The sequence below is a fragment of the Mirounga leonina genome, unplaced genomic scaffold (genome assembly GCF_011800145.1).
Source record: "Mirounga leonina isolate KUSES-001 unplaced genomic scaffold, KU_Mleo_1.0 Mir_174, whole genome shotgun sequence".
In the NCBI taxonomy this organism is placed as follows: Eukaryota; Metazoa; Chordata; class Mammalia; order Carnivora; family Phocidae; genus Mirounga; species Mirounga leonina.
Window position 1 is genome coordinate 5,285,866 of NW_023270451.1, and position 14,458 is coordinate 5,300,323.

Consider the following 14,458-nt stretch of genomic DNA (forward strand, 5'->3'; position numbering starts at 1 on the left):
ATAATAAAAAAACTCAAAAAACCAATAATAAAGCAAATGAGGAAATTAAGAGTGCTATGAAGCACATGTAAGCCTATGAAAAGAATATCTAAATTTCCTAAAGAAGGCTACTACATGATCCCAAGTCAGAAAGTGTCCCACCATCGTGTTTTGAGTAGAATGAGAAAAGGTAAGAATATATGGAATGAGCAGTGCAGGTCAAATGCAAAACTTAGGGCAGAATTTTCTCAATTCTGTTGTCATCCTACATGTGAGGTTTTCACAAAAACAAGACCTGCTCTCTGGCTTCTTCATAAGGCAAAAAAAGGACACACACTTAGTCCTTCCCAAGAGAAATGTGTGCCAACTTGCCAAAGAACACTTCTGAAATCTCTCCCACTTCTCTATGGAATTCCGAACCATGTCAAGGAAAACAGAGAGAAAAAAACAGGTCAATATCCTACTTTTGTTAGGTATGTTTTTCCTGCTAGTGTGTACAGGAAGTATTTTTGGAATTATCCTGAAGTTCTTAGCAAAATGGAAAATCCTAGAGCAAAGTATGTTTGTTATCACTTTTTAGTTTTTTCGACTTGATTAAATTAATAATAGTGATAAAAACGAATCTATCCTTTCCACACTCTTAGGAAAAACAGCCTATAAACTTACTCATGCTGTGAATCCCAGTGACCCCATCATTAGCGGGGAGGGATGACAAGATGCTTAATTGCAATATTTTCATTGACTTGGAAAATCTTGTTTTATTGTTGAAATTTTTTTTTTACAATGGAAGCTTTTTGAACTATGACATAGGTACCTTCTAGGGAAGCCCTCCAGAGTGATCCCGCAAAATGCAATGAACCATTTACAGAACTCAGAATAAATCCTACTGCAGCCATAAAATCAAGTGTGTTGGGAAAACAATCCATAAGCTTTACCAGGCTAAAGAAGACTGAATGAAGCCTTTTCCTATTTCTCAGCACTGGTGCTGTCCAGTAGAGGCCAATAAGGCAGATGGAGCAAGAAGGATTCTTGACGCCAGTATATGGTGATCATAACCATATGGTGCCAGGCAGCCTGCCAAGCATGAACATTTCATTTACTCTTTCCTCCAAGGACTATTATCCCACTTTAAAGAATAGGAGCACTGGATAAATCACTTATCCAGAGTTTTCCAGGTGAAGTGGGAATTTGAATCCAGGGTAATTTGACACCCAGAACCCATAACTTTAACCACTCAGCCTGCTATCTGATCTCTTCCTTAACCATCAGCTTCCTTCAGCAAGGAAGGAAGCTGTTCCTCCTTGCTGTTGTTCCTGGCTGCTTTGCATCACACTTGAATTAATTGGCTCCAGAGAACAAGTGTTTGTAGGAGCATTATCCACAGGGAAATTTATTTTAAAATGAAATCATTTGACATGATTATGAGACAGGAAAAAAATGATAATGGAATGCAAATTTGTTTGTGCCTAAAATTGAATATGTGAGGTCTTAGCCACCATTGCATCTCTAATTCCTCATTGGTTTTGTTCCATTTTTCACACTTTTCGGTGTGTTATTCATTGTACTGGTCGGTTATCAAGAGGCTTAATATCTTTAAATGTATTTGAGTCTGATGATCTGAGAACCTACCATTCAACCACCAGGAACCCTTTTCTTGGCATTCCAAAGATTAGAATTGAGGTTTGTAATATCATTATCAGTCAAGCCCACCATTTAGGAAAAGATCTGCATTTCAGAGAAGACTTGATGCACAACAACAGATTTTTAATTCCCCATTTCAGGAAGGATGGGTTAATATTTAGAAAAATATGTAACAATCATCTGTAATGTGTTATAGATTTTAACCAGATAAGAATGGAAGTTACAGTTTTTAAGTTAAGTGTCCATTTCTTGATATATCAAATTGATCCTTTGCAAATTCTTTATTTCTACCTAAAAAAAAATTAAACTTTATAGAAAGTTCAAGTCAGAAGCACAATATTCTGCCTGAAATCATTTTAGCTGAAGAGACTCCATTAAGGAACCCAAATCGTATGTTCCTACCTATTTTTGCTATGGAACATTAAAATCTTGAAAGAATTAAGTTAAAATATTTCCAGCAGATTTGTAGCTAAGCACTTACCTTGTCACACAGCACTCTGTGTTATCCTGGCTTTCTCCGCACAACATGCACAGAATGGGCTAGATTTTATGAGTATTGCTTCACAAAATTGATTCACACGCTGATGTTGTTCTTGGTTTTTCCAGTTGGTTTTGCCATTTTTTTTTACATGCTGTCTTTTGCCCTGCCTGCAGTTTATATTGGTCCATCGTGTCTCAAGTTCTGTTCTGGCCGAGGACAGTGTACTCGACATGGTTGCAAGTAAGCATTTTTTAAAATAATAATTATACTTCTTTTTTTTATATGTATTTTATATATTGAGGCCGCAAGTCATTTTAACTTGTTTCCTTTTTAGGCTTTTTGAGGTCTTTCCAAGATCAAAGTAGGATTCTCCAAAGGGAATTTAAACATAATAGACTATTAAGTGTCTTTTGTAGGTGGAAGTTGATGAATAAATAACTTTTCTGTGAAGCTAAATTGTGATCAAATTTAGCATACTTCGTGTAAATTTATGAACAAATTTGAATTCTTCATAGCTTGATGACTGCCTTTTCTTTGGTTACATTCTTTAATATGCTGTTTTTCCATAAACTTGTTCTAGTGTTGTTGAGCCATATTTTAATTCCTAGCATGCTTTGTAAATGAATTATGTAAATCAATACTGACCCAAGACTAAAGGGAACTAGAATGAGCCAAATTTAGCGGATTTGATAAGAAAATTCATCTTTAAATATAATTTTGCAGTCTTGCTTACTTTTTTTTTATTTTTTTTAATATGTTATGTTAATCACCATACATTACATCATTAGTTTTTGATAGTCTTGCTTACTTTCAAAAATCATTTGGGTCTTCAAAATGATATATAAATGTATATAATATACATGTATATTATAGGTATATAATAATGATGTTAAATATGAAGTTTGAAATTCTATATGAATAGTTAATATCTAGTCACCACTGAAGCACTGTGTTATGTTTATAACAAGAATGGATATTCATATATACTATGTCATTCCCACATTAATATTTAATATTTAATTATAAAGTATCCTGGAAATTCCTGAAACCACAATCTTTGTTATATAGATAAGTTTTCAACAACTGATCATCTAGTCTGTCTCTTCTTGTCCTCCAAACAAAAAGAGTAATAATTAATTAATGGAGAACTCATAGAAGAGATTTCTACCTGATCATTTGGAAATTATATGTATGAGGCAAGACACTTGTCAGCACTGACATTAGAGTGTCATGTTAACTTTTTAACTATATTGCAATGAATTTAATTAGCAAAGAAATCTCTCTGCACAATAGAAATGTTTTAGAAAGTATGAAAGAATTCAAAAGTTCGCTTTTCAATAAAACTACCAGCTCCCACCCCAAAACACTGACTCATTAGATCTGTGAAGCATTATCTGGTGTTTTCCTCAAGTTGTTCTCTTCATCTGTCATCCCTAACCAGGCCATCCTCTCATTTAGTGCATTTCAAATAAAATTAACACGAGAACGCCAGACATCTGTGTAATTCCTGAAGTTGTCCTGAAAAGTTTTGAAAACAAATTATCTAAAAGGACAGCTGCTTTTATTAATGAAAATAGAAAGTGCTATTTCTAAAAGACCCCTCTATAATTAGAATAGTTATACTTCATACCTCGTTTTTTGTGTACAGTCTCCCTGTTAGCATTCAGTGCATTTATTAAGACAGCCATCTGTGTCACTCATGATAGATGCAAACAGAAATCTGAATGGCAGTTTTATGCCTTTGGGCATTGTTCTTTTTTGACACTGTACATTATCTTGAATAATCATAGCCTTTTCCTCCTTCTCAGGTTTTTCAGAATATTTTCACCAGTTGGAACTTGAGGTTTTTTCCCCGATTTCTGACAATGTTTTTGTAATATTCATCGGTTTTGTTCATTTGTGGCTGCGCTAAATGTTTGGCTACTACGTCCTTTTCCAGCAATATGTGACTTGTCAAGTATGAGCAAAGTGGCATAGAAAAGAAATTTATATTCAGTGCTATTTATTTCTTTTAAATGGATCCTCCAGTTTAGGGGCCTTGCAGCTTTGTTTCTCTTCCTACTTTGCTCCCCTCATCACTACTGTTCCTTGCTACCAGGATTCTGCTTCTCCTGCTGCCTAACACTTTCTTGCCTGTGTATAATCCCCAGGCCTGGGTTTCTAAATGGACAACTCTTTATCCTAATAAGCCCATCCCTGTTAGAGGTACTAGTGAGAAGGACAGAAAGCGTTAGAAACCTTCCTACATGGGTGTCATCCACATAGCTTAACACTGGGGCCTTTTATCCTGACATACAAGGTGACCATAATGCCACATTTAAGGTTGGGGAGATGAACCAATAGGGGATATTTTTGGAGTCAGGAGAGCCTCATGCCATTCCTGGAATCTCCCAACTGGGTTACCCTACTGTTCCACTGCAAAACAAAGGCTGCAAATGTATTTTTAAATATATGAATGGAATCTTGATCAGCATTTTTTCCCAATTACATAACTTTTCATTAAAAGTATACTTCGAAAACCATTAAATGGGAACTGACTCCAATGTGAGTCATCTCTAAATGATCACTAATGTCTCCCAATCACTGGTCCTAAGAAGATACATTTAAAAGACACAGAAATGCATTTGCCCTGAAATGCATGCCTTGTTGGGGAACACGGATTCCAATTTGTGGCCATGGAAAACTGCATTCAGTTTTCTAGTGTCAAAGTATGTCCTCCTTAGCTAAGTTGTTATCCTTTTTGGAAACTACTTGGCTATTCACTAAGTCGGTGAGATAACATGTGAAAGAAGTATACTGTTTGAGGCTTATTTACATGCTCCATAAATACTGGTTTTCTTCCCCACTCCCATCCCTAATGCTGAACAACCTTCAGACTTCACGCTGCAGCAGTTCTCGGCATTTTAGGGTCCAGCTTCCTTGATAATATGATAATGACTATAACTCTTCTCCCCCATAATATCCAATACACATACAATTTGACATTTGTTCATCCACTCCGTGGACCCTCTCTGTTAGGCCAGCATAGGTCCCAGTTTCAGCACTAGTGCTAAAGAAGTATTTTTCAGAATTACGTCATAATATCGCTTCATTGGTACTTCATGGCTTTCTAAAATGCTTGTTTCAGATTTTAGGAGGTTTTGAATGCTTAGATGAGAACCCCTCACCCCACCCCAAAAAGGCACAATTTAATTTTATAAAGGGTGACATTGTATAGATAGTGAAAAAGAAATAGTGCAGTAAAAAAAAAAAGAAAAGAAGAAAAGAATTTAAAACTAATTCCTGATGAGTAAATGCCTTAAAATATAAGAAGTTTCTGATGTTCGCCTATGGAGTTACCTTCAGTGAGTTTTCTAATATAAATACAGCAGGAGGCAAGTTGTCGTGTGGGGTTTGTTCTGTTTTGTTTTTCTTTTTCGTGAAGCACTACTAATTTGGATTCCACTGTGAGCAGCATAGTTCGGCTAAGGACAAGGTGTTCACATTCCCTTTATAGTGTCAATCTAAGTTTGAAATAAAGATAGATTTATTTTCCAATCTTTTCCAAATATTTCACATAATTTCTATCACAAACATCATGTGTATTTTTTACATTTGTTCTTAGAGGAAATTTATTCCAGATGTCTCTGGAAGTATCTTATTGATGTCTCTTTTACCAATTTAATGAACATAATTGAGAATAAAAGTATATACATGATAATACACCTTTTACAAAGATTTTAAACTGGAAATGTGCACAATGTTAGATGCAGACAAATCGCTGACATTGGTTAAAGATGAGTGCTGAATTATTGTTTTAATCACAAGCTTTTTATAGCAAGGCTGTGCAAAGACTATATTTTTCTGGAATATTTGTAGTCAATCACCCTTATCAAGTCTTCAGATTCATTGTTTTCCAAAGACTAATGAGCCTCGCTTACCATTCAATCAAATCCTGGCCCCTGGACTTCCTCCTCCCTGAATTAGATTCAGGGATCTCTGAAAGGACCAACGGCTTAAAGTTTTATTTTATGGTATCTCTTTCAGGTGTGACCCTGGATTTTCTGGCCCAGCTTGTGAGATGGCATCCCAGACATTCCCAATGTTTATTTCTGAAAGCTTTGGCAGTTCCAGGCTCTCCTCTTACCATAACTTTTACTCTATCCGTGGTGCTGAAGTCAGCTTTGGTTGTGGTGTCTTGGCCAGTGGTAAGGCCCTGGTTTTCAACAAAGATGGGAGGCGTCAGCTAATTACCTCTTTCCTTGACAGCTCACAATCCAGGTGAGTTAAGGCAGGGTGGAATACATACCGAAACCAGATGCTAATGATTGAATTTAGATCTCTTTATTCTCCAGTTTTCTCCCTTTTTTGCTGATATGTACATCTTTCAATCTTTAACCAAGAGGGAGCTTACAGTTAGTTTATACAGGGTTAATTTGCCCTAGTTTTTAATAAATTAAAAGGCCTACTGATGACTTTAAGATACTTAATGACTGACTAGGTTTTTAAACATATGAAATGTTAGCATCAAAACTGTGTTCTTAAGCCAAGGGCTAGTTAATTATTTATGTAGTTTTATTTGACAGCTTGCAGAGGCTGATTAGATTTATTCTACATCTTCTCTTCCCCCAGTGCCTAATAAATAATGCAGTAAAGGAATGATTGGCACTTTAAGTGTATGTACACAAGTACATAGTATACAAGTATGTATAAACATACACTTATATTTGTATGGATATATCTGCATATAAACATGCATTGACCTCATCTTCTACACATATTCGTACATCTCACAGTGAAATTACTTACATTTTATAAAAGGGAGATGAGTGGAAACATGCAGCTTTTGAGTAGTTCATTTAAATTTGTTTGGAATTCTTTAAAAGCCAAAATGAGCATTAAGATTAAAAATGTTTATGCACACACTAATTACAGACAATTCATGTCTAGGTTTCTCCAGTTCACACTGAGGCTGGGGAGCAAGTCTGTTCTGAGCACATGCAGAGCCCCCGACCAGCCTGGTGAAGGAGTTTTGTTGCATTATTCGTATGATAATGGGATAACTTGGAAACTCTTGGAGCACTATTCATATCTCAACTATCATGAGCCCAGGTACGTTGGAAAGCATTTGGAAAAATGGTTAGAGTGGTATCTCCTTCCTGGGGAAATCATCATTCAACTGGTATAAGAGTCAAGATGTTTTTCCACTGAGAGATGATGAGGACAAAGATTGATGTGTCTTGCAATAAAAAAACTAGCAAGTCACATTTTTCTATTTCATTAGTCCTACTGATTTCTGATAATTTGAGGAAATTTATTCTCATATTTTGAAATGTATATCTAAGGGAAATATTTTGATGCCCAGGAAAGGAAAAAATAGTTAACACTGTTATCCTTATTCAACTCTACTGCAGCCTATTGTATATGATTTTGATATGGTACTAAATTATAAATGCTGTTAACAAGCAATTGTTATCAATATATTATAATATGTTATAATAAATTACATGGGACAATAATTCATAAAATCTGATAACCAGTATGTATTTAAAATTTGCATGTAATATGATTAAGTAAGAAGTATAGGTAAGTTTTTCTAGCAGGTATAGAGTCCCTGACAAAAATGGAGTGTGAGGATTTACTTAAAGTCTTTCTTCAGGCCACTTCTGCTTTTCTTTAGCTTATCCATTTCATAACCTATAGTTGCGATTGTGAGATTTAAGTTTGGCTTCAAGCAGAGCCATCCTGTGATGTCATCAGGGTAGTAATCACCATTGTGGTATAATTTCAGAGATGTCCAGAGGGCCCTCGCCTCTTCTGGAACACTATTGACCTGCTCACTGAAAGTCTTTTAAAAGTTGCAGAAGAGGAGAATGAGAAAATTAAAATACCTTTAGAAGAGGTGACATTGTGGCTACATTCACAGTTAGTAAAGAACTACCACCATTTGCCTTTTTGGAAGTACATTTTGATCATGGGGAAATATGAAAGCAAGTGAGGGCTTTGGGCTCTGAGGTTTGCACTGGCACCAATACAAAAAGACAGGGGCACTGATCATAGATTTTATATTCTTAAAAATGTTGCCGACAGCAGTCGCCACATTTAGGTGTGTGTAAGTAAATGAGAACTTATATTTTCATAGAAAATAGAGTAGCATGTAACAGAGATAATAGTTAACAAATTATGGATTACAATTATTTACATTATAAAATTTTAAGAACACATCAAATGTGTTGAGTATTTTCCCTATAAAGGTAAATGAAAGGCGAAGCTCAACTTTCTCACTCAGTAGACACACATGAATACCAAAGAAACATTTCATAGACTCTCCAGTAAATATTAAAAGAGAATTAAATGAGAATCAAGATGATAATAATAATGATGAGAGCATGAAGAAAATATCACTGTCCTAAGTCAAGTTGGCCTAAAACATGATTTTTTCTAACAAGGATGGACAGCTCCAAAATTCAATAATCAATCTTTATCATGAAATTTAATTAATCTTTGTTGATATGAAAAATAATTACACATTTAATGTGCTTTGGCAAAGGTGCATTTAATCCTGCCATTTGACAGCAACATTTTTCTTCTAAGCAGAATCAACATGGCTTTTCAGCACTACGTATGTGCATTGCTTGAAAGATTAAGATCGAGTGGAGATATTTTTAAAAAGAGAACATGGTAGAGGTATTAAGAACACTTTTATTTTTCACGCATGTACCTCTCTCCATGAGACTCTTCCTCCATCTCCCTCTTTCTTACAAATATTAATAAAAGGTGACATGGCAGAAGTAGAATTTGATATATTCTAGATTCTAAATTGCATTTTTTTACGATAAATAACACAAACCATGTAAGTCCTTCATCGGAGAGTTAAGTATATCTTGATGCCTTTAGCCATTTGTTGTATTTTCTTCAGTATAAACTGCTGCCTGTAATTGCTGTCAATTCCATATTGTCCCTTTCAGCCTTGGCTGTTCGAAAATGAGGTATGATCCATAAATTAGATATGCTAGTTAGCTAATCACTATTACTCCTAGCCGATTTCTAATAATTTGTTTGCCTGTGAGTCACTTAGTAAATAAAGGAACTCTATCTGTTGGCTATTTATAAAATGTAAAGCCTGTACATTTATCTAAGTTGATCTTTTAATTCACACTGACTAGAATGTCAAGAACTAATTGGTATTTTTAATGTAAAACCTTATATCACTGCTGAAACTAAAATTATTCTACATTTTTCTTAATTATAGGGCTTGTTTCTTATTCTGAAATTATTATAAAGCCAATTTTTATTTTAGTTTTGCTTTGATTATGTGATGACAAGACGTGTCTGAGCTTAGTCTCTGCCCCAAAAGGAAGATTGATAACAGGAAGTTGACCCAAGTCCTTGGGCTCTAGGAATGTTCGGATCAAATGGTTCCATAGCTATTCTGACCAGCCACTGCAGTACGCACAGAGTAGTGGAAGCAGACATTCCCACCCCACTCAGATATGAAGTAAATATCAAGAGCACGGGCCCTACAACCATCCTGCCTAGACCCAGCTCTGGGCATTGTCACCTGAAAGCTGCTTAACATTAGGGAGAATATTTGACCTTTCTGTGCCTCAGTATTCAAATTTCTGTTGGGGTATACGGACAATATGTACTTCATTTATGCAGCAAAAATTTGTTGAGTTTTTGTTGTATGCCAGATACTATTCTAGGTACTAAGACACAACAGTGAAAAACCAAAAAATGTCTCTGACTTTGCCATAAGGATATTATCCCAACTTCACTGATGAAGATGGCGAGCCACATAGAAGTCGAGTACCTTCCCTGCAGCTGCAAACTTATTACCTACTAGTTACTATTAACTACTAGCTAATAGAATTTATTAACTACTAGTTAATCAGTCAGAATGGGGACTTCAACCCAAGAGTCTGATTACAGACCCACAGTCTTAATGTCTCTGTCAAGGAAAATATTGGTCATTTCAATTACTATTACCACACACACACACACACACACGTGTGTGTGTGTGTGTATGTATATATATATATGCACTAGAATAAAGGAAAATGACCTTTGAAGTTGCCTGAGAAATTCTACTTTTCAGGTGTTATTTTTAAATTATCTTTATTTTCATCAGAGAGAATAGTAACTGCTTCTAAAATTATTAATACAAAGGAAAATTATAATTTTCCAGTAACATAATGGTCAAATTAAATTATTAAATTAATGCATAATGTTTTCATTATTGAGCCAGTTTAAATATAGTTTAATTATTTTATTTCTTTACATATTTGATACGTTAATACAAATAAATATACTCGTTTGATTATTTAATAAATACTTAGAAATTGAAAATTACTAAAATACTCAATTTAACTAAATTTTACTCTTCTAATATTTCACATTGGTAAAAAAATTAACAGATTTAAAGTATTTAAAACCATAAATATTTAAAAGTAAAAACCATAAATGTTATTTTAATTCAAGCAGTGTTTTAAAATTTGTATTTCTGTATTTGAATATTGATTTTTCATTATTTAAAAAGTGTGTTTTCTCACATTGCAAAAAATTCTACCAGTTTTTTACTGGTAGTTTGTATAATTAATAGTGATGAAAATCATGTTATTCTATCCCATATTTCCATATACAAATTATGTAAAGAGAAAATAGATATCATTTTTTAATAACTCTAAGTATATAAAAAATTACATTTCCAAAATGTGACTTGACATTTTTTATGCAATAACTAAGAATAAACGTAATACAAATATGAAAATCAATCTAATTTCTAATTAAATCCAGCCTTAGACATTGAAGTTTTTATTTATTTTTTATTTTTTATTTTTTTAAGATTTTATTTATTTATTTGACAGAGAGAGATACAGCGAGAGAGGGAACACAAGCAGGGGGAGTGGGAGAGGGAGAAGCAGACTTCCTGCCGAGCAGGGAGCCCGATGTGGGGCTCGATCCCAGGACCCCGGGACCACGACCTGAGCCGAAGGCAGATGCCTAACGACTGAGCCACCCAGGCGCCCCAACATTGAAGTTTTTAAATAATTTCTTTTTTTTTTTTTTTAATAATTTGTTTCTAAATTATCCAACTAGTCACCTGTCTTAGGGAGCTTTCCTTTGCTCACTGGGAAAAAGACTCAGTCCCTTTAGTGTGTGTTTGCTGCGAACACCTCTCCTGGCATTTAAGTGTGCATTGATGGAGACAAATGTTCCATTTGGCATTTGCTTCATATCTCACCTTGTGTATGGATGTGAGCAGCATGGTACGGTGATTTATGGAGCTTTCAGGCAGATGTTGCAGTGGCAATTAATGTAGGTCTCCTGCTGCTGTGTGCAGTAATTGCTCCTGGAAATTAGATATTATTCTTAATTTTCTTCCCCATTTGTCACATACAGGTTTGTTGTCATAACCACCATGACACAGCAAGTCACCTCATACACTGCTAAACTCATGGGAATTAGGAAGTGCCACAGTTCCAAACAGCCTCAAACTGTAATATGTGTAAAAAGGTGCCCACGATCCTTTTTCAGACGAAGGGACAAATCCTGCCACTTTGACAACTGTGTTTTATTGAGTTAGCTTTCCTGAAAGCAGTCATATTTTGGATGTGTTTAGAGGACTTGGAGTCAGACAAGAAATTGGAAATCTCAAAAGAACGTTTATAATAGTGGGAGAACTATTTTTTTAAATGCTGTACCACAGGAGAAAAATATTCTTTTGTGGATGTTTGTACTTGAAGATATCAAAGTAATCGGAATGTTTACTTTTATTTTTTTTCCTTTAGAATAATCTCTGTAGAGTTACCAGATGATGCAAGACAGTTTGGAATTCAGTTCAGATGGTGGCAACCATATCATTCTTCCCAGGGAGAAGACGTATGGGCCATTGATGAGATTATCATGACATCTATCCTTTTCAACAGCATTAGCCTTGACTTTACCAATCTTGTGGAGGTCACTCAATCTCTGGGATTCTACCTTGGAAATGTTCAGCCATACTGTGGCCACGACTGGACACTTTGGTAAGAATCCCTCATCTCTCTTGTTGTTATAATTTGCATTGAGGATTGGAACACAAGAATGATCTTCTAGTCCATCCAGCACTTATTCATTTGCTGACAAATATTTACTGAATACGAACCATTTCAAAAGTCATTATTATGTCTACAAGTAAGATATCTTGGGAAGGAGGACTGAAAGCAAAATACTGATAGATTTAAATAAATATAACCCACTGTTACATATAAAAACCCTCTTCCAAAAGTGTTAATAACTAAAGTGACTAACACATAGTCCTTTCGTAGAGGCCCACCACGATCACGGTGAAATGTGAAATCACTCTAATGACTATTTTAATAATTTGTCATAACTAGTTCTCTTTCATGCTGTCTTACATACAGTCCAGGAAATTTTTTCATCCCTAACTTACTGACTAAGATCTCCTTTTAAATCCATCTTATCAAGCAGTATTGGACCACCAAACCATATAGTTAATGTTGTTGGGGTTTCAAGATTATGGAATATCCTAGTCAAGATACCTTTCCATCTTAGATTTATGGTCAAATGCAAGCTTTGTTATACATTAAACAGTAAATAAATATAATAAACAGTAAATAAATAATTTAAGACCATGATTAGGACTTTAAGAACTTCAGTAGAATCACGTTCAGTGATTAACTGGCATCAAGAGGTGGCTACTTAAGGTAGGGAGAAGGAGGAGGCTATGTTCAGGGAGTTCAGTTGGTGGATATGATACATTCCACTGATTAGAATGTAGGAGAAAAAGGAAATTCCAGCCACATGAAGATCTGAAAGAAGAACATTCCAACCACAGGAAAATTTGCAGTGCAAAAACTCCAGAAGTGAGACTGACTGTGGCATAGTCAAGAACCAGGAAGCCCAGGGAGGGAGGGAGCAAATGTCAGGAATAGAAGCCAAGAATTGTGCAAAGGCCAGACCACGTAGGGCTTCTAGGCCCAGTGACTCTAGATTAAAACTCAGGTCTGCCTCATTCCAAAACCCACAGCCTTCACCAGTGTGCATACTGCCCCTCTCTCGGTTCCTCTAAGGCTTTAAACATGATTGAGGAATAATTTTCTAAGGGAGTTTTACTTTCTATGGAGTCATGGTCAGACCAATTTAATTTCTCCAGACGAATGTCACCGAAAGCTATTCACCACAGTTGTCTCCAGAGAACATATCATAAATGACCCATCAGTGACCTTATCATAATTAGAGGTAAATTTTACACACCATTGCACAGAAAATTACCTTTGATGGGAATCGTACATGGACATCACATCTCACACACAGCAGGCTAACATTCTAGCGTCAAAATAACAGCTAATGGAATGGAAGTACAGCTGGTCACTTTTGCTGCAAGCACTGTTGAACTAGATAGAATGAGATTTCTATATGGGAAAGTGTGAAAGGTTATATTGTGTGTTTTTTATTTGATAGCCTCAGATGCTTGTTTTTATGAACATTCTTTCTTAGTCCTTGAGACTTCAAAAAAGACAAAGGGGTGAGGTGAAGTAAGAAGAAGCAAAGAAGCAAAATGAGATTTATTAGAATTATATGCTTCTGAAAATTTAAATTGACCTGAATTAACAGTAATTCAAATCAGTCATATACCATAAACCATATCCCCCATGATGTGTGTAGTAGGTTTTTTTCCCAGCACTTTTAATGCAACAGTGAGTCATATCATGAATGCAAGTCCTGTATCATGTTTATTTTCATAAATAGTTAACATCTGCTCAAATAGACTCCAAAGTTGCTGAGCATTTTAATTTAACACTTGGGTTGAATGCATGATAACAGCAGTTTAATTTCTGTGCTTTGATCAAAACCCTAAGAACAATATCCTTTCACACGAGTCTGATGAATATTCTTAACCCACCACTGCTTTAATTGGTGGAGATACATTTACTTTGTGAAAATACAATCACAGTAATTATAGAAAACCATAAGAAAATATAAATAATTGTACAATCCCCATGGGTACCTTAAGCAGCCCCATGGGAGTTTTATTAACAACCACATGTGAGCAATCAGATTTGACTTTCTGATCTTCTCTGAAACGAAAAGGAGTTGTCTTGGTTATGAAACAACAGCGTATACTCTGGCAGTGATAATGAGACTAGAGAAATACATTAACTACTTTAATAAGGACATGAAAAATTCTCACCGCTCATTAAAATGAAGCAACATGGAAGATCTCAAACTGTTCCATTTTCTTAGCCAATGAGTCAGAATAAAGCCCCTTTTAATGACACTGTTTTCTCTCTGCTGCTGTTGAGGAATATATAGTTCAAGTTCAACGAGAACTCATTTTGGCAATGTTTTTCAGAAACACTTGTTACAATATTG

The 14,458-nt window shown here is 35.2% G+C and overlaps 1 protein-coding gene across 1 annotated transcript in view; it reads left to right on the forward strand.

Moving 5' to 3' along the window:
• RELN (reelin) overlaps window positions 1-14,458 on the forward strand; it is a 523,500-nt gene that overhangs the window by 351,995 nt on the left and 157,047 nt on the right. Inside the window, exons 17-20 of the mRNA XM_035020402.1 lie at window positions 2,275-2,341; window positions 6,128-6,361; window positions 7,031-7,192; window positions 11,872-12,108. Of these exons, the coding sequence (XP_034876293.1) occupies window positions 2,275-2,341; window positions 6,128-6,361; window positions 7,031-7,192; window positions 11,872-12,108 (700 nt within the window). The remainder of the gene's footprint in view (window positions 1-2,274; window positions 2,342-6,127; window positions 6,362-7,030; window positions 7,193-11,871; window positions 12,109-14,458) is intronic.